Below are 21,898 nucleotides of genomic sequence, written 5' to 3'. Positions count from 1 at the left end.
GGGAGGAATTATTTGCTTCCAAGTACGTTTTCACACACACTCAGACACAGTCTCTCCTATTTGTTGGGGGTTCTGATGTTGACCAATGTCTTCTTTGATTTTCCATCTAAGTTCTTCACGCTTTTATTAATTTTGCAGCTTTTCTGTTTCCATGGCCAAGAATCTGTCACAAACTACTTCCTTCCAAGGTCCATTTTCACACATCTTGCCCTAAACTCTGACTAGACTCATGAGTGTAGCCAGAATTTAAATTGGGGGGCACAGAACTGAGCTATCTGTGATGCAGTTGATCAGTTAGTTATGTGTTTTTATTTCTTTACTTGATTTAAGGGTGGCAGTGCCAAAGTTGTTGAACTTTTTTTTGGGGGGGGGCACCAAAAATATGCGCCACATCGGGCTACCTTAAAAAGTGCCAAAAACATGTGCCGCGCCAACTTCCATCCAGGGTCTGCCAGTGTGTTCTGGCTGGAAAAAAACGCCCTGGGCTACACCCATGACTAGACTTCTATTACTTATATTCTTCCTAATATAATTTTTTTCTTTTGCCCCTTGGTAATACTAATTTTACTTATAGAACTATAACTTTTGTTTGAAAGTGTTGGACTTTTTGTTTCTTATCTGGAATACTACTTGAGAATTCTGGACTTTCCACTGTAGATATAATTTATTTTATGCTGGGAATTAAATGTAGCTAGTAACTAACTGAATTGCTTTCTCTGGAATAATTCATTTAATTCTTTATAGTATATTAATACAGTTTTATTGCTTTTGTTTTAACGTTAGCTGAATGGGAAAGTGTAAGAAGTAAAGCTGCACTTTACTAGAACACAAGACCCCTTGGTGGCTTTCGCCACATGAAGCTTTACTGCTCAAACTACTTGGAAAGAAAGGAAAGTGGCTCATGTATGTTGACTTGTTAAAGGACCAAGAAGGAAAATGGAAATTAAGAGACTATGAGGAAATAAAAGAGCATTTTCGGAGTTGGTTACACTATTGGCAATTACATGAGATTTACAAAGAAGACAATAAGAAAGGATTCAGTTACATGACATCTAGATTTCAGAAGGAAGTTCTGGAAGGGAAAGTAAAGTTGCTGAAAGGCGCATATAGTATTCTGCTAGAATGGGAAACAAAAGATGAGGAGGTGAAATCAATTATGATTAAATGGGCACAAGACATAGGTCATAATATATTTGAAGATTGGGAAAGATTGTGGAAAACTGATTTAAAATTTAATGATCCCTTTTCTCATTCAAGCAAATTAATATAGAGGGAATAAAGATCCCATTTTTCACACTCAACACGAGCTTCCTAGGTACTCTTGTTCTTGTTGTCTTTCTCAAGAGACAATGTAGTGTGCCTCTGAGGATGAAGTCACACCGCTGTGTTAGCAGCACTGAAGTAACCTCCCCAGGACAGAAGCCTGGGCAGTGTGCATGGATGTCCAGGCTGTCCAGACGACAAGACCCATCTCTTGGCCTCACAGAAATAAAGAGAATAATTTCCAAAAAAGGAGAGTGGACTGTATTCAAACAGTTCCCAAATAGACTGTGTTCTAGCGTGCCCCCCTTCTCACCTTCCCATCCAACCCTATAATCTCCTCTGTCCATCTCTTCATCCATGTTTTCCAGCCACATGCCAGCACCAAAACTTTGATATCCTCAGCTTTGCTGGATTTCTGAGTAACTCCTTTTGTCCCACCCACTTCACATGTCAAGTGTGCAAGCTTCCCCACCTGGACAACATTGTGTAGTCAGAGGGAGACGGAGAAGGGGTTATTAAAAGCTTTTCCTCTCTCATCCTTCTCTAGTCCTGGGCTGGATTTCCACAAGAAACAAGTTATCTGAGCTGGGCCAAACTAGCAGTACCCTCTTACCTGGACAAGTGAACAAGCGGAAAAACCAAATGAGCAGCAAAGCCAACCACACTACACGGTTGTTGCTTCACTGTTTGGCATTCTCTTTCTTCCTGCCAGAGCTCTGTCCAATTCCACAGGCCGTGGGAAATAGTGTGAAAGCCTCATTTTCAATGGAGGAGACAGTCAAGGTTGTCGACATTGGAAGAGGAGCTGGCTGTGTCTTTGTGGAGCTCAACAAACTGCCAGTTGGAAAAGATGCCCCTCTACTGGGTGATTAACAGAGTAACTTTACACGGAATAACAAAATACGTTTTATTTTCTTAGAATTCACATCAAATGTAAAATTTCAATAAAGGAAAGCTCTAATACACATACTGAATTGGAGACTTGCCAAAATACTGAAAAACCAAATGAATATGGCACTTCCCATGAGTAACAGAACTGGAAATGCTGCAAATCCAGAGCTTGGGACAGAGAAATCACCACTCATAAAAGCATTGCATTTTTTTCAATAAACATCTCAAACTGGATGGTAGGCAATCAGTGGCAGTACATCTTCATAAATGCGAGTAGTACTGCTTTGCAGAAGGTCTCATGCCTTGGCAAATGAATGAGCAGGGCAGGCACTTTCACAAGCAGAAGAAAGGATAGCCAGTGCTTAAAGATTTGTTTAGGGAGCCCCAGATCCACTCCCTGATCCAAAAACATCCCCCATGTTCGTTTTGTATTCATTAAACAACTTCTGGACTCTTTCTTGTAAAGCTATTAAAACGCTGGCAATCAAGCCACAGAGCAAAAGGAACAACAAGACACCCAGAACTATTGCAACGATGTTCAGAATCTTGGCTCTCTTGCCATATCTAGTTGCATCTTCAGCATTTCCAGCGACTTTACAATCCCTTGCCTGCAGGGGAGAGAATTTTTTCAAACAAACAAACAAATGAGAATTAACATTGGAAACATTTGCACATGCTTACAACACCTAAAGCTCAAATGGACTTTCCATGGCTGTTGTGTAATCATAATCAAATCTACAGTTTCCTGTTCAGTGCTATTAGTGACCAAAGGATTGTGCAAAATGAAAGTTCCTGCTTCCCAAAAGGTTGCATCCTATTCTAGCCTCAGCATCATCTGTCTTCATTCATATTCTTTTAATAAGAGCCGACCAACCCTTCTAGGCCCAAGGAAGTATTTGGAATGTTGAGACTGTAATAAGAACCAACTCCTGTTTTCCTCTCTCCCAAGACAGACAGAAGCACATGTGCCCACCTTCAAATTCACTTTACTTTTCCATGAGCAAAAATCAGATCCAGTAAATTTTAAATGGATCCTCTTGAATGTGCATGATTTTATACAAGCCACACACACCCCAACCCCCATGATTAAAGCTTACACTGACAGACTGAAGAGTAACAATCACAGGTGTGTTGCTTCCTATTACCTCAAAAAACATTTATTTAAAACACGGAGCCTCATGATTTTTGCATAGGATGACAACAAAACCACCCACAAATCTCAGACTATGGACACAGAGGTGACCGATGATTTGATGGTGGTTTTAAGGAGATTCCTTGTAAAAAAAATAAAGAATTAAAAGTTGAGATATATAAGATTATGTGTCTCAGATCCAGAGACCACTGGATCTGTGATCTTTACAGTTTAGTCAAAGGAAACAAGGGGATTGTTGTTGGAAGTGGAACCTAGATTATACCATTTCAAGACCATCTGTTCTCTCTTCCCACTTTCGCAAAACACAGATACGCACACAAACAATGCACACACCTCACTTTCCCAAGGGATCTCTGTAAAAGTTGAATCTAGTAAAATTACCCTGAGCCTTGAAAAAACACATACTTTACGGTACAGCTGAAAGAGGAAGTGAGAGTGTCAAGCTTCCAATTTTCTCCTTCAAAGGTACTTTCATGGGAGAAAACAGTAACCCTCACCATCACACTACCACCTTAAGATGAAGGAGGCAGTAAGCGGGAAGAGCCTCAGGGGTGCTGAAGGCACCAGAAAATACTTCAAAGGTGTCACTGTGCCCACAGGTGCCACAGCTGGAGACCCCCTGCAGACATTAACTATCAATCCCCAAACAGTGCCCAAGACTGTATCTTAATAACTAAGGCGGTAAGAGGGATTGGAGGGCATTTTCTTCTCAAATGTACCAAAAATCCTATTAATATAACTCTCTCCCCATACACACACGAATGAGTTGTATTCTGAAACTCATCCATCTCAAAGCTAGAGAACATGAAAATAGCCTTCCCTACTGCTTCAGTGTCACTGAGTAATTTATACTGCTGAATCCTAATACTTTCAAGCAAAACAGGCCATATGCCTCTAAATATGTCCTCCATACCTAATTTTTTAGTAGAAAAATGATGAAAAAAATGAAAAGTATGTCTTCTATAGTGGATATGGAATTACAGGAGATGGGGAACTTTCCACAATGAATCCACAGCTTTGAATGTCTTGGGGGGTGGGTGGGGGGGAATTCCTTGGAAAGCGCACAGGGATGAACTTTGAGAGTTTAACACATTCCTGGTCCATGAGGTAACGAAGAGTCTCACACGACTAAACAACAACAAACTGGCAGAAATCCAACAGGTGAGGCTTTTCTCACCACAAAGGGAACCAGGGAGCCACAGCTGTTGGATTTCTACTTTCCCAGAGTTGCTGAGAAAAGTACAAAGGCTGCTTGGAAAGGGCAACGCTAGGAGGAAAGCGAGGGGTTGTCCTAGCAAGGGCAGGAAACGAAGCAAGAACAGGGGTGTACAATATATTCTGGGCCAGACAAAAATATTGCCCAGCCATTTTGAGGTGGGGGGGGCCGTCGGCGGACACTAAAGTGAGGGGTGAGGAGGGAACACGGCCGGAGGATTTACTGGCGGAGCTTTCCCGCCTTTTCTTGGCGCCTTCACCTTGATGGAGTAGACGAGGGCCGCGAAGCCCAGGCAGCAGGCGTTCATGAAGGAGAAGTTGTACAGCGACCAGAGCACGTAGTCCTTGGGCTGCTCGACGACGAACGGGTAAGGGCAGATCGTGATGGTGTCGCCGCCGATCATCTCGACGCTGTAGGGCCTCAGGTTGACGTCCATGGCACTTTCCAGCTCCATGGTGGCCGAGAGCTGCTAGTGCTGGCGGGAAGCTGCTGAGGAAGAGGAGGAGGAAGAAGAGGATCCCGCTGCCCGTGAGGGTGAGGGAGGGTCTCCTCGGCCTCTGATTAGTCAGGAGCGGCCTCTGGCGCGCGAAGCTGGGGCCTCTGTCCTGCTCCTCGGAAATGGGAGCGGAGCAGGGCGAACAGGGCAATGGATATACAGTATATCCCTGGAGGGCGCGGGAGGGAAGGCGGGTTTGTTCCCAGAGCCGCGGGGGAAGCTCAGCGGCGGTCCTGGGGCCACGCGGCCTGGGGAGGCTCGAGTTCTTATCCCGCCCGCTGTCTAGCAGCAGCCTAAAGAAAAGGAACCGCCATGTATCTCACACACTGGTAATTCGCCAGCAAGCTTTTAGCGTAGTGTTTTTTTTAAAAAAGCTGGGGGAGTTGAGAACTACCGTCAGAAAGTAAAGGGGGAATTATATTCCTGTGAGACAGGCAGTGCCGGATTTAGGTATAAGCTAAACAAGCTATAGCTTAGGGCCCCACTCTCTTGGGGGCTCCCAGAAAATTTAAAGGGGGGAAAAACCTGGATGTACATTTCCAAAATATTAGATAAAAACCAAATAAAATAAAACCTACATATAGCAACAGTGTTTTGTGTTGTGTAGGCTCCTATGATGTAAGTAATGGGCCCTGCCTGCTAGTCTGCTCCCTAAAATTACCATATAGCATATATTCAGCACAAAAAACAGCGGCAATTTGTTGTTGACAAAGGACAGCTGGACATATAAAGGGCCCCATTACCTTCACTAGCTTAGGGCTTCATCAAACCTAAATCCAGCCCTGGAGACAGGCCTATCACTGCATTTCAACGCTTGTACCCTGCTTTTACTTTCAAAAAGAGGAGCTAAAGGGTCTGACACATGGGCGTAGCGGGGGGGGGCGGGGCGGGCTAAATCAAGTAAATAAATAAAAATACTTAACTAACTGGCCAATTGCCTCGCAGATAACTTGGTTCTGCCCCCCCCCCACCATAAAGCCTGCCCCCCTCAAATCCTGAGTATGCCCATGGTCTGACAAATGACCAAGTATATGAGAAAGGCAGCTAGTCCAGCTTCTTAAAAAACCCCCACTAAAATAATCTTGACAACAATTTTTTTGTTCAGTACCAAAAGGCGACTGGGGTACAGTTCATTTAGTAAAGAGTTGCATTCAGCTAACTTTTACTCCTAGTAGACCCTTTGAAATTAATGGCCATGACTAACTTAGGTCCATTAATTTCCACAAATCTCCTCTGAGTAAAAGTTAACTGAATGCTGTATTTGTATACTTAGGCACACATAGTATTACAACTTTATATTATTCTAGAAAATATATTGTGTATTTTCCCTGCCTGACACATAGCAACCCAAAAACCTGACCTGTTGAAACTTCAGTTTGTTGCAGAGATGCAGTTGCCTGGTCCAGGAAACAGGTTGTATTCAGGGCTTTTTTTCTGGGGAACGCAGGGTAAACATTTTGTGAATCTAAGTTTGGCCACATTAAGGGGCAGTATTTCAATATGAGTAGGAAAATTGGAGTGCCCCTAAACATTTTTTTTAGAGAAAAAAACCACTCGTATGACACTATTCCTGCTTTGCCCAGCTTTAATTATCTAGTTAAAAGTCCCTTTCTCTTGCCCTATTGATTTATCTATATCCACTTGGCGCTTGACAAACTTTTGCTAATAATAATAATTTATTTATACCCCAGTCACTCTGGGTAGCTCCCAACAGAATTAAAAGCACAATAAAACATCAAATGTTAAAAACTTCCCTAAACAGGGATGCCTTCAGATGTCTTCTGAACGTCAGATAGTTATACTGATAATTTATTCTTGTTGTAACATGTCCATGGAGTACTCAGATTTCAGATCTAATTTGGAACCTCTTTTGACATTTGTCACAATTAGGCATATTTCCTTTTTCCTGCTTCTTTTTCCTGGGCTTAAGCAGGCTCATATTTTATAGAGGTTACTTTACTCCCAGTGCTGAGAACTCTGCATTAGAAAATAAACATCTAGAAACTAGCTATCCAAGCCTGCATAGGCTTGCTCTTTTCCACAATCTGAGTACACATGAAAATATTTTTTAGCCTGATTCAATAAAGAAACATTTACTTGGCTCAGAGTTCAGTTCTTTACTTCCTTAGATAATCATAAAAACTGAGAAATGTTTATAAAGCAGAACGTTTTCCAGCAGCAGCTGAAAGGCTACAAAGCAAAACACCAGGGCAGGACTACAGTGAAGAATTCTCCTGATGACCAAACCACACAAGACATGGTAGATTCATGATCATATCGCTCAACTGATGTGAGGATGTGATCTTAATTATTGAGGTGTGTGGGACTGATTTTCCTCAAAGCACCATGTTTAAAGAAGACCAATCTGAATCACCCTGAAGAAAGTGTTTTTAGCTTTGCAGTGGAAGAAATTAGGGTAGCCCAGTGCAAAAGAAATGGTGCTTGTACCTTTAATAGTTGTATAAAAGAGAGAGTTTCAACTGACATTACAAACTGAAATTTCCTCTTCTGCACAACAGTAAAGGAGGGGGGAAGGTATTACTGTCTTTTTGCACCACCACCCCACAAGAACAGCAGATACACATATTGTGCCTATGTTTCTCCCCAACCCCCACTGCAGATATAAAAAAAGTTTGGGGAAATTGCATGGGAGAAAAGGGTTACCATATTTTTCGCTCTATAAGACGCACTGTTTCCCTCCTAAAAAGTAAGGGGAAATGTGTGTGCATCTTATGCAGCGAATGCAGGCTGCTCAGCTATCCCAGAAGCCAGAACAGCGAGAGGGATTGCTGTGCAGCGCTCCCTCTCGCTGTTCTAGCTTCTGGCTTAGCCGCGCTCTGTCCCTTCCCCCACCTCCAGCAAGAGCCGCGCTCCCTTTAAAGAGCACGTGGCTCTTGCTGGCTTTTGCGGGAGATGGGGGAAGGGACAGAGCACACGGCTCTGTCCCTTCCCCCATCTCCCGCAAAAGCCCGCAAGAGCCACTCTCCCTTTAAAGAGCCAAGCAGAGTGTGTGTGTGGCTCTTGGGGGCTTTTCCCCGAGGAGGGAGAAGGGCAACCCATCAGTGACAGGATGCCCTTTTTCCTCCTCGGGGAAAAGCCTGCAAGCGCCGCACACATGCTCCACGTGGCTCGTGAAAGGGAGCGCTGTATGCCTGGGATGCATACAGGCTCTGCTCAGTGCTCCCTTTAAAGAATATTTTTTTTCTTGCATTCCCCCTCTAAAAACTAGGTGCGTCTTATGGTCAGGTGTGTCTTAGGGAGCAAAAAATACGGTAAACACCCTGTCTCCAGTGCAGTGCTACATCTCCTACAGCAGCTGTGGTCAGCCCAGTACTAGTCTTGCAGGAAAAGGACAATCGGAGCAAAGGAAAGGGCAGTGGCTGTTTCCTGAGATTATAATAGTGGGAAGATTAATGTTGTTGTTGTTGGCAACCGTTTGTCTTGAGAGACTCCTCTGGGGGGTGATGTCAAACCGTTGCATTGGCAGAAGAACACCCTTGGTTTTTGTAGTTTTTCTATTCCTGGAATAATTCTGATATATGACACGTTGAGTCCTACACTAAATAATGTGTGTGTTTGTGATTACAGATGATCTGAAAAACATAATAGATGCTGCTTTCAGATTGGCTCTGAATCTTAGCAGGATGTAGTCAGTTAACAAATATGTGGAGGGGTAATGTGTTAGAATGAGCATTCTCTACCCCCATCTCCCCCCCCCCATCCCATTTGCTTTCACTGCTAGTGGAGCTTCCAACACAGCTCCTCAACCAGCAGATCCTGAGTACAGGATTGCACCCTTATTCTAGGAGACTAAGTAGAAACTAATGAAACATAATCTTTCAAAAGCCCAGGCCAGAAGCAGAGCTATTTAGGTTGAACTTTGGCTACTATAATAAATGTGCTGCAGTCTGTGAAACTGACAGAATTTCTGCCATCAAAGCTGTTCTTGTTTTGTGAGCTATGGGGAAAGAAGAGAAACCCAGAGATTTCATTTGTGAGAAAGCAGATAGACTGACCTTTTCCATCTGAACTTATGACAACACTCTGTGGTATGCTTTTTTCAGTTTCAAGGGGCTGGACAGTGGCGTCCTTTGTTCATCTGTTAAATTCAGCTCTACACTGGCAGCAGCTGTGGTAGCTTCTTCAAAACTTCCTGTCCTTGTTTGGTACTTTGGTTTCATGATAAATACCTAAAAGGTATATAAATGGGGGACAATAATTGCAATTTGATAGATCTTAAAAGCTGAGATCAACAAGGTTTCTAATATATCATTTATACCAGTTTTATGGTATAAATAAAGCAGGAAGGAAATGTCAAACATGGTTCATGTGGGCTTGTATCCCATAAGAAAGTGTGGAAGTGGACTGCTTTAGAGAGTGTGGATTAATTGTCATGCTCTTTTGCACTGCTTAGATGGTGTTCTGTTTTATTGTGGGTAATCTAGTCCTGAGGGCCATCTAGTTCAACCCCATGCAATGCAGAAATCTCAACTAAATCAAACATGACAGATGTCCATCCAACCTCTGTTTAAAAACCAGCAAAGTATTCCAGGCTCCCTTAGAACCCCAGACCCTGATCGAGCATACCTATTTCTTCTCCCACTGCCAAAGACACCCCCCTGACCCTACTTCCACTCTCCACAGAGGAGCAACCAATATTTCTAATATGTAGGAAATAATTTTGGAACACAGAGAACCTTTTCCTGACAAATCACACGAAGTTCTCAATGTTACAATAGAGGCTGAGATAGCAGAAATAGCCTGTATGACATTTTTAATGCAGACCTTAATGGGCCAAAGAAGCTACATGAAACATTTGAGCCTAAGCGTATCATCACACCATTTCAATTTGAGCTTCAAAAAGAGAGAAACCTATCTTGACTAATCCTGTGTCAGCCATGTATTCACCTCAATGAGGCACTTGAAAAGTATGAGTTCTCAACTCTCCAGAGATTCCATTCTAGAGGAAAACAAGCTTTCATTGCCAGTTCAGGGTCTGCTAAGTCCCAGACTGGCCTTCACACACACACAGTTATTTCTTTTTTAGAAAGAAAGAAAGAGCAAGCAAGCAAGGAAGCAAGCAAGCAAGCCTTTAGAAATCCAAACCAATCTTCTTTAACAAAACAACATTCAATTCAACATAAACTCAATAGCTTTGTTTTAACACTCAGTGCATACAGAATTATATATTAACAGACCCCTTTATAAAACTTCTTGTTTTAAAGTGGGCATCTCTTTGTTGATAAATTCCACTTCTGTTTAGACAAAGCTTATTGGAAGACTCATTCAAAATATGCTCCTTCAGCAGCAAGCAGTTACCAAGGAGAGAGAAAACAGTAAGAGAGGAAGATTTGAAAACTCTGGGGCAGGCTAGGTGGCAGGAGTGTGAATAAACAAACATAAGAGATGAGCAGAGCCCTGACCTTAAAAGTGGGGTGGGCTCTCCAAGTGGCTCTGAAGATACTCCCCCTTTGGGAGAACTCTTAGCGGGACAGTCCCCTGGCAAGGCACTTTCCCTGTGCTTTGCGGCCTGTTGCCTGGTGTGTTCCCTCTCTCATGCTAAAACTGGGGGACAACCAATGAAATAGGATGTTGGAAGAGTCAGCAGAGAGAAGAAAACTTATTCACGCAGTGCATGGTTAAACTATGGAAGTCACTCCTACAGGAGCTAGTGATGGCCATCAACTTGGATAGTTGTAAAAGAGGATTAGAGACAGCTTTGTAAAGGATAAGGGTATCAATGGCTACTAGCCACATTGGTTATGCTCTGCCACCACTGTTGGGGGTGGCATGCCCCTGGATGCCAATTGCTGGGAGCTGCAGGTGGGAAGAGTGCTTCTGCCTATGGGAAGCAGGACCTGCGTGCATCTGGTAGGCCACTGTGAGAACAGGATGCTAGACTAGATGGGCCACTGGGCTGATCAGCAAGGCTTTTTATAGTCTCATGCCCAGGAGAAGTTGCTCATGATGATCCTGTCTGCAGTTTGAGGGGCCCTGGTGCTGTTTTATCTAATTCAGTGGGTTTCTGCCTGCCTACCGCAGGTTGAGTGAGCCCCTGATCTGGTCTGGCTCCTTAGTTGGTGAAACTGTGGCCTCACAGTCAGCATCCTGGTCGGTGCTGGACTTGAGGGTCAAGAGAAGCAGAAAGCGCTCAGCAGGTGGTAATCATTTCCTTACAACTCTTGCATAATGCATCCAAACTTTACTGAACAGCCCATTGAATAGAACAAGGGTGGTGAAACAGCTCAGCCTGAATCACTCAGGTAACTTCCTGGTCTCTATGTCAGGTGTGGGGGGAAATGGCCCTCTGGACTCCTGCCAGGTTTAATTAGGCCTTGGGCGGGAGGGTCCTCCCAGCTGAATTAGTGAAAAGAAGGCTAAAGTGAAACACCTAGAAGAAGAAGGAAACTTTTAGTTCATTTTAAAGCCTTTTAGGTTGATCTTTCCTGGTGAAGATGTGATTGCCACACCTCATAAAATCAATTCAGGTATCCAGAATTTTAGTGCAGCTGTGATTAGAGAATAGTGTATCAACTCAGAAGCGACAGGTAGCAGCCAAAGCAGCAGTTCAATTTCTTTGTAACTCTGGTCTTAAACCCCTGAATTTGTAAACATTTTAGAAATTCCTCTGCTAATGCAGAAAAAAAGCCATCATGGTATCCATATTGGAGGAGGCAGAGCTGTGACTGAGCGTGGGATATGCCGGCCCTGCAGAGAAACCCAGTATTGTTATACCCATTTTGTTGGGGGTTGGAGGAATAAGTTAGAGTAGTGTAAGACAACTCTGCATGTAATTCAGTGTTGGTTTTCTGGTGTGTTGGGGGTTTCCCCTAGGAAATGTGGGGGTGATTACGAGATTGAGTGTAGCAGCAATTAAGAGTTGCCGGAGGTAAAGGGGACTTGGGGGAAACGGAGGGTCTCAGCAGTGAATGGGAGGTGTTCTCTGGATGCCAGGTCTACCTACTAAAAAACAAAGGAGGGCTATAGCTGGATGGCGTATAAGTTTTTCAGAGGCTGGGTGTTCCCACGCCTCTCCCCTGGTCAGGCATTAGTTACATTTGTTTGAAACATTACTTTGCTCTCTTCTGGAAAAAAATCCTATGGATCCCCATGATGATAGTTAAGTTGGACAGTTTGCCAGAATTCCAAGCTTCAAGTACCAGGTAGCCAAAAGAAAATATTTCTGCAAATATAAACATGAATTTGAACATGTGTTGACCTGCTTTCTTCCTTCCCTTATTAGGGAGGGGAGGGAGGACCAGTTGGAACCAAGGCTAACGTGGTGAATTGCAGTGTTGCTCAGTAAATAAGAATCAATAGTTTCCAAGAATTGCCAGTTTATCTGCAGAGGCAGTCACAGGGTATGCTTTGCCCAACTGCAGTGGATTATGGTGCTGAGAATTCTTTTCATGCAATCCATTCTGAATATGCACAGGGACAATGCCTAAGCCTTTGTGACATGCTCCAAGGCCTGGAGCAGAAAAGGAGGTTGGCAATATTGCAGCCCACAATAGTAGACACGGGAAGCCCCAACACAGTCTTCCGGCTTCTCTTCACCTGGTCCAAGGTTTCCAGTGTGTTTACAGGTGTAAAGATACTGGCATCCTCTCATTGCACCAGAAACCTCACAGCAGAAAGGAGAAGAACTAGTGAACTTGGGTCTGTTCCAGGTCCTTTTCTTCTGCTTCGAGTTCTCCTTTCTATGGACTCAAGTAGAGACTAGGCATGAAATGGGTAGAGACATTTCCTAGGAACACCATGACAGGGAGGCTGTTCTGCACCAACTGTGAATCCATAGCAATTGAAGATTGGGAAGCCAAAGTGCACCTGAGCTGTCTACACAGGGTCCTTGTGTATCATTGCAGTGTTTGTGTGTGTTCATGTTCCCCACTGCCCTGCATTTAAATGGCAGCAACAGATGAAACCCTGCTCACAAAGCAAATGGAGATCAATAGAGAAAAGACTAGGGCATCAGGATTCTTAGAAGAGGTGGAGGGGCAGTTGGTCAATCATGAATGAGAACTCCTCTCGTCTCCAACCAGGAACAAGCCATATATAATCCTAACAATCCCGTGTCTTTTCTTGGGATGTCAACTTTTTGGTTAGGCAATATATTGTTACACACTACCCAATACTCAAGCAGTGTGAGATTCCAGGTCATTCCATATCAAGTGGTTCAATTTTCTTGAAAATTTTGTACACTTGTTGAATGATCAGAACCAAGTCTGAATCTGATTTTTTTAAAAAAATCTCATATTGTTTTTGAGTTATGAGGGTTTGATTTCTTTTTTTAATTGACAATTGGCCTTGCCAGACTACACAAAAACATTAAAAGCTCAGCCCAGAATTGAGATATTTCAAAATTAAAAATACCAATCTCTTCAGAACTTCATGAGCTTTAATATGATATGGCACATGATGGATTTACTTTAAAGTTAATATGCATAATTTTTTTTAAGTGATTAAAAATTAATATGATTAAAATTTCCCCCAAAAATGTATTGATTATTTCATATTTCTAAGAGCTTCCTGCAAAATTTAATCTTGGGATCTCAATGGGATCACATTCTAAAAAAATATTTTCTATATACATGTTGGTCTTATTGGGTTCTATTTAGGATAAATGGGTCTTCCTGGAGTAAAATATAACAGAATATACAAGACTCCACTTTGGAACACATTTCTAAAAGGAAAGCCTGACTAGCTTTTCAGATACCTTTTAATTGGATAACTTTTTAAATAAATGCCTGAAGTTACTAGTATTATGGTTTGAAGTCCAAGCAAGCATTCATACATTCTTCATACACCATGCAGCATCATCACTTTGCCATCACTTCACCTAACCAGATGAGGGCGTAGGTGGAAAATACCCAAATCTTATAGATAGCTAGGGTTGCCATATTTTAAACAGAGCAGAGAAAATCGGACAGAAAAGTTGTTGATCAAAGATTTGGCCGTCTGATGACTCCTGCAACTCCCAAAGCTCAAAAGCAAAGGAACCAGCCATGACTATACAGATAAGAATTTACCCGTAATTAATTCCAGCTTTTCTCTGAAAAAAATTGGCTGTTCACCCAGCCTCTCCCTCTCCCTCAGTTATTCAGCTATTCAGTTGTTACTACAAATAAGTTTAACCCATGCCTGCATAAGTTATGGTGCACCAAGCAAACAAGGTAACATATTGTGGCTTGCCAGGTGTTCAGCACCCAAGTCTTATTTTTGCCATCCTAAAAAAGCATCAAAATGGGCACCCTACCCATTCATAGCTGGTGGGCTACATTTGGCTGTGCTTCTCTACATTCTCTTCTGTCCTTCAGGTCAGGCTAGCAAAAGGCTTTTCTTTGTAGACTCCCCCACCCTCTGATACTGAGTTTGCCATATCAAAAGTTAACATAATTTGTGCTAGTGAGTACTGAGTATTTTCCATTGAAGTTGACAGACATGGAAAGGAAGCGATTATTCTCCCTCACCTTTCAGTCTGTGAAGTTATTTTGTTCTGGATTAAGGACTGTTTTGGAAAACAGGGGAAATGAAAATATCTCCTATCAATGGCTCAGTTGCAAACAGTGATTTGATAACTAAACCTATTGCCATGTAGCCAAGAGAATATAACTGATTGCTCGTTATGATCCAGCTTACATATGTATAGATATAATTTGATTGTTTATCACTTGGTTACACAGCAGTTCTTGATGACTCACAGATGAATGTGTGAATGGGTTCCACTGAAAGGCCTTGTGCCTGAGGTGTTGTGTATTTTCTTTTCTCTGATCTGCAATGACTTATTCACAGACCCAACTGACTGCTTCATGCTGCAGTCATCAGGTGATGAGCAGCATGTACGAACCAGTTTAAAGGGTGTCAAAATATCTCCTCCCAACCCCTATTTAGCAAAGTTTGCTGCTTTACTACCAGCATCACACATCAGGACCCAGGATAAGCTGTGCTGCATATTTTTGAGAGTGACAACACATGACAGGGCTGCCATGATTATCACAATGTGTAGTTAACAATGTGAGAGATCTGCTGGATAGATCACTGGTCCAATCTAGTCCAGGATCTTGTTCACCACAGTGGCCAACCAAATGCCCCTGGGAAACCCACAATAAATTTGGCTTGGTTGAGTGGGTGATGGGGGCATTATTCCAGCTACTTAGGCAGCAATAGTAATACTTCTCTTAAAGAAGCTCTCTCAGAATCCCACCGTGTTGAATCTAGCAAAGTCTCCACATTCCATTCTTGGTCAAGGTTCTTCAACATGTAGTTATGTCTCATTGCCAGACCTTTTCTCAATCATGAGGATTACCGCTTGGGTTACCTTGGTGACAAAGCACACTGGGAACTGAACCAGGGGAAATGCAGCCATATTGATTGTGTTGAACTTATTGCCACTTTTCTGCACTATCAACCCTGATGACCTTCCAAACTACTGAGGAGTGCTGTTTTTTGCTATGGTTCCAGCCCTCAGTGCAGAGGGTAGTTCAGAAAGTGGTTTTGGGGTGCGAATGGGAGACTCCTATCCAACATTGTGGTTGTTTCCATGGTTCCCACATGGCTCTATTTCTTCCTTGTGCTATTTAGCACAAAACATTTTGTTTACTTTGTGTGTAATATGGTTTCATTTACAGTGGTACCTTGGGTTAAGAACTTAAATTTGTTCTGGAGGTCCATTCTTAACCTAAAACTGTTCTTAACCTGAGGTACCACTTTAGCTAATGGGGCCGCCCACTGCTGCTTTGCGATTTCTGTTCTCATCCTGAAGCAAAATTCTTAACCCGAGGTACTATTTCTGGGTTAGCGGAGTCTGTACCCTGAAGCGTCTGTAACCTGAAGCGTCTGTAACCTGAGGTACCACTATAATTGAAAAGTTGATGCTGTTTATATTGTTAATTAAATTTCTATTCTTCCCTACATCTGAGGATCATGGGACAGTTTATAATATAGTTGTTTGTTGATAGGGGAAAGCGGCCCTCATTCTACATTTGTTCAGTCACAAAGTACAAGGTCATTCCTTTGCCCTGCATCTCCTCAAGAGCCAAAAAGTTCTGTAAATATTTGCAAATAAGGATTGCATCATTAACACGTACTTACATTGAACCGTGTGTTGTTTTTTTAGCCCCCTTAACCCTGTCTGGAGAGAGATTTTGACACTCTTCAGAGTCTGCTTCAGTTTTTATGACCCTAATTGCCATGGGCGAATTGGGCCACTTCACTGCTTAACCTGCCATAACATCAGATCATGAACAAGTTAAAAAGCATCTGCCTTAATCCATATATTTGACACCCTACCTCTTTCTTCCATACATCATGAGAATATGCTTTTACCCTGCCTATGTGGAGTAATTCAAGTCACCCCTTAATACATTTTCTCCCATTTTAAGAGCACCTTTGAAGCACATTCCCCCCACCAATAATTTTGGGCACTGCAATTTACAAATCCAATCAACCTTTAACTACAGTGCCCAGAATTCTTTGAGGGAAAATATGCTTCATATGTGCTTGAAAGTCAGTTTTGGTCACAAGTGCAATTGTGTCCCACGGGATCTAGTGATGGCTACCAACTTTAAAAGATGTTAAGACAAACTGACAGAGGATAAGACTGTATGTCCAGTCTCCACTTCTTGGACATCAGCTGTAGCAGCAAATTCATTAAATTAAAATACATTATGCAAAACTGTATTTCCTTTTGCTTGTCCTAAATCTCCCACCATTTAGGTTCACCCAGTGAGCTAGGTTCTGGTGTTATGAGCAAAGCAGGGGGTGGGGGAGGTATCCATCCACATCATACATACTTTTAAATGCCTCTTAACAGGGCCAGCCCACCCATGAGACAAGGTGAGGCAACCACCTCAGGTGGCAGGATCCACAGTTCCAGCATCTAAGGAATATATTGCTCACTGCTGATGCACACTCCTTGGAGGCCAGATCTGCTGCCTCTTTGGTGGCCACTCCACCCCCTCCTGCTGCAATTCAGCCTCTAAGCAAATAGGAGGCACTGCTGGTCACCTTGTACCCCTAGGGAAGAAATGGTGGGGGTTGCCCTCTAGGGTTTCCTGGGCTTTGCATCTGCCCAGCATGATTCAGAGTGGGGGCCCTTCACCACTTTGATTTCCACATCAGTAAGGTTGGTTTGATTCCCCCACACTTCCCAATGTACAACTTCACTTACCCTTTCTTCCCTGGCTGGGGTGCGGATGGGTGGGACACCTTATTTTGTGGTTTGCCTCAGGTGCCAAAATCTCTTGCACTGCCAGATAAAGTCTCTTGCCTGATGCAGGAAATGCAGAGCTAGATTCCACTCCCCCTCCCAGACCTGTCTGTCCAGCCTCTATCTGGAAGACTTCTAGTGAGACACTGTCCCCGGTAATTGGTTTCATATAGTATCATGAAACCTACAACTCATCACTGAATCTTCTTACATCTTCACTCAGTCCAGTCTCCCATTCACCTACAACTAGGACTCTAGATGCTGTGCTTTTTCCAAGTGAAGAATACTTCAATTTTTTTAATTGTACAATTGGGCATCTATTGCCACATGGCTGGGAAGAGGGCTAGCCCTGCCTCTCCATGATAGCTAAAGTTTGTTTTTGGTGGTAATTAGAAGCAGGTAGCCAAGCACGGAGAGGATGAAATGCACGCTTTGTGTTTGGGGGTGGAAATGGCACAGATAACTGCTGCAAGACTTGTAACTCTGCTTGCACTGATGTCACAGGCACCATTTAATTGTTTCCCTGTAACACCAGCACAGCCATAGTCACCATGGCAAAAGAACATTATTTGGATGGCTTTGGAGTGTAAACACATCCTAGGAAACTATTATCCTTACAACAGGAACTCATTTTGTAGCCCCTCTTTTTAGGGTGTGCATAGCTTCTTTGTTAATAAACATGTACAAGAACAAAAACTTCACAAGCTTGTTTTTTAAAATATGTTTAAGCAAATGTATTACGGTGATATGTTGCAAAAACAAACTACAAGCATCTCTTATTACAAAGAAGTGTGTGGGGGGTGTAAATACTGGATAATTTGTCTTCCTTGCATCAGGAACAGGAGATGAATCTTCATGGCACTTGGTCCCCATGTGTACCAGCAAGAGAGAAAACTGGATGCTAGGAAAATAACTTGAGAGAAGAGGCACTAGAGCCATGTGGAATTTTTTTTTTGGGGGGGGGTGGGGAAATCCCTCTAATGCACAATTCACAGCATGGCAACTCTTGAAATTGATGCTTATCCAGCTCCGTCTTGGCAAGCACTAGAGAGACATCACTGGAAGTACCATATTCTCAATATAAGGGCTGCTCTTTGACCAGCTACACACCCGTGTCATTGGAAAGCAAAACATCACCATTACCCACAAACAAAGTGACTTGAGTGGGAACCTTGGCAGCAAGGGAAAAGGCAGTGAGTGGTTTTACAAGGGAAACCCGTCTGTGACATGGTTCTCCATAGGCTTTCTAATAACCATTATGAAATTGGGGAGTGAAAAACCCTGTTGCTAGCAGGATGATGACAATGACAATGGGCACAATGCACAGGGTCACAGCTATGATGTTGAGGCACTGGGCAGTAGAACCATAGCTGCGAGCTCCACTGTGGTCACCAACCACTTTGCGATCTCTTGCCTGTTTAGAAAGAAGAAAGAAACAAAAGTCAGCGATTGAAATCAAGCTAGAAGATAAGCTGCTTGTGCAGAGCTGCTCCCACACCTCTGGGTTTATACGATCTTATTATCTGATCAGCAGCAGCCAAATTATGAGAAGAACCCGATCTTTACACACCAGAAAGGATGTCACTATGCCAGTTGTTAGTTATGTCTCTCATGTCATGTGGCTTATTGGTCTGTTGTTGCCCTTGCAGATCATTATTTTTGCATATTAAGTTACAGATAGGTAGCCGTGTTGGTCTGCCATAGTCAAAACAAAAAATTCCTTCCAGTAGCACCTTAAAGACCAACTAAGTTAATTCTAGGTATGAGCTTTCGTGTGCATACACACTTCTTCAGATACACTCTCGTTAAGAGTCGTCAACAGGCTCATCACAGCTATCTGCCAATCACCCATTCCCACCACCCTTCTGAGCAATACCCCTCCCCACCTTCTCACTATATAGAAGGGTCTGGTGACTTCTGTTTCAGTGTATCTGAAGAAGTGTGCATGCACACGAAAGCTCATACCTAGAACTAACTTAGGTGGTCTTTAAGGTGCTACTGGAAGGAATTTTTTGTTTTGCATATTAAAGTTAAGATGATAGGGGGGAAATCCCACAGATGTTGCAATCACACAAAGCAATCTAAAAGAAAAATCTGTGTTGCAGATGATAAATGGACTTGGTTTTTGGTCATTTACTCTTCTGTGTTAAGCTACATGCACAACAAAGTTTTCTACTATTGAAGTGTAGAAAACACCTACCTCAGGGGCTTAGATAGTCTTAGATACAGTATTTGTTTTTCAATGCTAAGCTCTGGAGAAAGAGGCTGCCTGAACAATCAGAGCAGGTGACCAGCAAATTTAAGAACTGAATTCCAAGTTTCCTAGAGACCAGCTAGCTTTTGCCCTGCCCTATTAACTTCCCTCCAATTTCATAGAATCATAGAATTGACCCGAAGGTCATCTAGTCCACTAACTTAACGTTTGCCCTGAGCTTAAGAGTCTCATGCTCTACCGACTGAGGCTCCCTACCACCAGTGGAAGGCAAGGGCACAGACACTGAGTGTGGAATGTAAACCGGAGCAATGCTGTGGTACTGCTAGGCTGCAGCTGCCTGATCAGTCCCTTAAGGTTGCCCATTTTTATATACATAAAGCCAGATGGATGGGTGTTCCCCGCCCCCCCCCACGTGTTGCACATGCAGACACACAAGATGATGCAGGGGGGTGGGCAAAATGCTGTTTTCCCTCACTGTGCTCCCTTGTTTTAAAACCTTTCCTCCCAGGCAATTTCAATGTTGGAAGTGAGCCAACTGGGAGAAAGGTTTCCCTCCCCTCCCATGCCCCTTTCCTTGCAGGAAATAAGACCCCCGCCCCATCTTTATACATCAACACAGGGCTGACACATGGACGCGTCACAGTCTAGCTTGATCCGCCAGACTTTGTAGCCAGGGCAGAGTTTTGGTTCAAAGGCATAAGTGGGCCCGGTTTAAAGCTATACTTTACCCCATGGGTTAAATCTAAATCTCGGCTCTGAAAACTTAGGAAAGAAGAAACAACGCCGTCATTCCCCAGCTTCTTGCCAATGAGAGGAGGGGATTAATATCTCCCCTCCTCCCTCTAGCAAGCGAAGCAGCAACCCTACAGATACTTTTAAAAGTTGAATCGACTTCAACGGGGCTCATTTCCGAGTAAACACGGATAGGAGAGGGCTCCTGGGAAGGCTGGAGGGACTTCTGAGCACCCAAAACTTTTTTTTAAAAAGTCCTGATCGCGTCCCGCCGGCTTTACGCCCCCTCCCCGTCCCCCACCCACGAGGGGGCAAATGGAGCATGGAGCAGGAAGGGGTGGGAGCGTCCCATGGGCGGCGGAGCTCTCGTCCACCCTGCCCTTCTCACCTTAACCGAGAAGACCAGGGCCATGAACCCGAGGCAGCAGAAGTTGCAGTACATCATGGTGCAGATCGACCACAAGATATGGTCGCGGGGAGGCGCCACGCAGACTTGGCTTTGGTTGTGCATGTGGATCACGGTGGAGCCAGGCGACGCGCCCGCGGGGTCGAGGATGGCCATGTCGTGCTCGTCCTTCAGCTCCTCGTAGCGCGGCAGCCCGCCGCTGGCCTGGCCGGGCAAAGGGAAGTGGGCGCCGCTTGCCATCTTCTCGCCTGCAACCGGGTCTCTCAAGAAGAACTGCTTCGCGGGGCAGCGATCCGGGGAGTGAAAGGCAGGCGGAGGGAGGAGGCGGAGCTGGCGGGCTTTTATCCCGGGGAGGCGTGGATGCGCTCCCTGTTTCCCAGCATGGAATAGTGGGCAAACTGAAGGAATCGAAACTTAGGCAGGAACCTCCAAATTTGGGGGACTTGGGCAGGCGGATGTGTGAACTGTTTGCCCTCTGTGTAACGCGGCATGCCCCGCTCTTGACTTGAGATGGGATCTTCCCGCTCCCCGCCCCCGAAGTATGCGCGCTCTCTCCTTTTTGCAAGCGTATACTTTAAAATATATCAGCATTACTTAAAAAAAGTTATTAATACAGTATGGCTGTTGTAGCTTAAGGACCATATACGCATACAAGCATTAGATGATGCACTGGTGTTCTGATACATTCCTAATTTATCGAAGTTGCAACCCATATATTTTTTTAAATTGTGAATTATACAACTGTTCACTCATATATGTTATTTATTTGAAAAATGTATAACCACCCTCCAGCAGAGCTTCTAGGACAGTTTAAGAAAACAACAGCAAATATATAGCAATTCGGCAGCAATAACAATAACTGCTATCACTTTTGTAAAGCTAAGCAAAGTTCAATATTGTTTCAAATTGGATGGAGGACCACAAGTTGAGATTTTGTACATTGAAGGGGGTTGGACTAGATGACCCTTGGAGTCCCTTCCAGTTCTACCAATTCACTTACCCTTTCAGCATGTTAAAAATATTTATATATATTTTAAAAAAATTAAAGCTTGGGGAAATACTTCACCAGGCACCAGAAATACAGTGGTACCTCAGGTTACAGACGCTTCAGGTTACAGACTCCGCTAACCCAGAAATAGTACTTCGGGTTAAGAACTTTGCTTCAGGATGAGAACAGAAATCGTGCTCCGGCGGTGTGGCAGCAGTGGGAGGCCCCATTAGCTAAAGTGGTACCTCAGGTTAAGAACAGTTTCAGATTAAGAACAGACCTCCGGAATGAATTAAGTTCTTAACCTGAGGTACCACTGTATAGTAATGT

The 21,898-nt window shown here is 43.6% G+C and overlaps 1 protein-coding gene across 1 annotated transcript; it reads right to left on the bottom strand.

Annotated features, from left to right (window-relative positions):
* Positions 1–2,156: 2,156 nt before the first annotated feature.
* LOC309331114 (uncharacterized protein) lies at positions 2,157–21,117 on the bottom strand. The gene is made up of 4 exons (XM_081843156.1): positions 20,563–21,117; positions 18,477–18,641; positions 4,783–4,992; positions 2,157–2,762 (listed from the first exon to the last, which is right to left on the bottom strand). The coding sequence occupies exons 1-4, from the start codon at positions 20,818–20,820 to the stop codon at positions 2,529–2,531; spliced, it is 867 nt and encodes a 288-aa protein (XP_081699282.1). The 5' UTR covers positions 20,821–21,117; the 3' UTR covers positions 2,157–2,528.
* Positions 21,118–21,898: the final 781 nt, after the last annotated feature.

This window comes from Podarcis erhardii (assembly GCF_964252035.2).
Source record: "Podarcis erhardii genome assembly, chromosome: 1".
In the NCBI taxonomy this organism is placed as follows: domain Eukaryota; kingdom Metazoa; phylum Chordata; class Lepidosauria; order Squamata; family Lacertidae; genus Podarcis; species Podarcis erhardii.
Note: the sequence above shows the minus strand (reverse complement) of the source record. Positions and strands in the feature narration are given on the sequence as shown.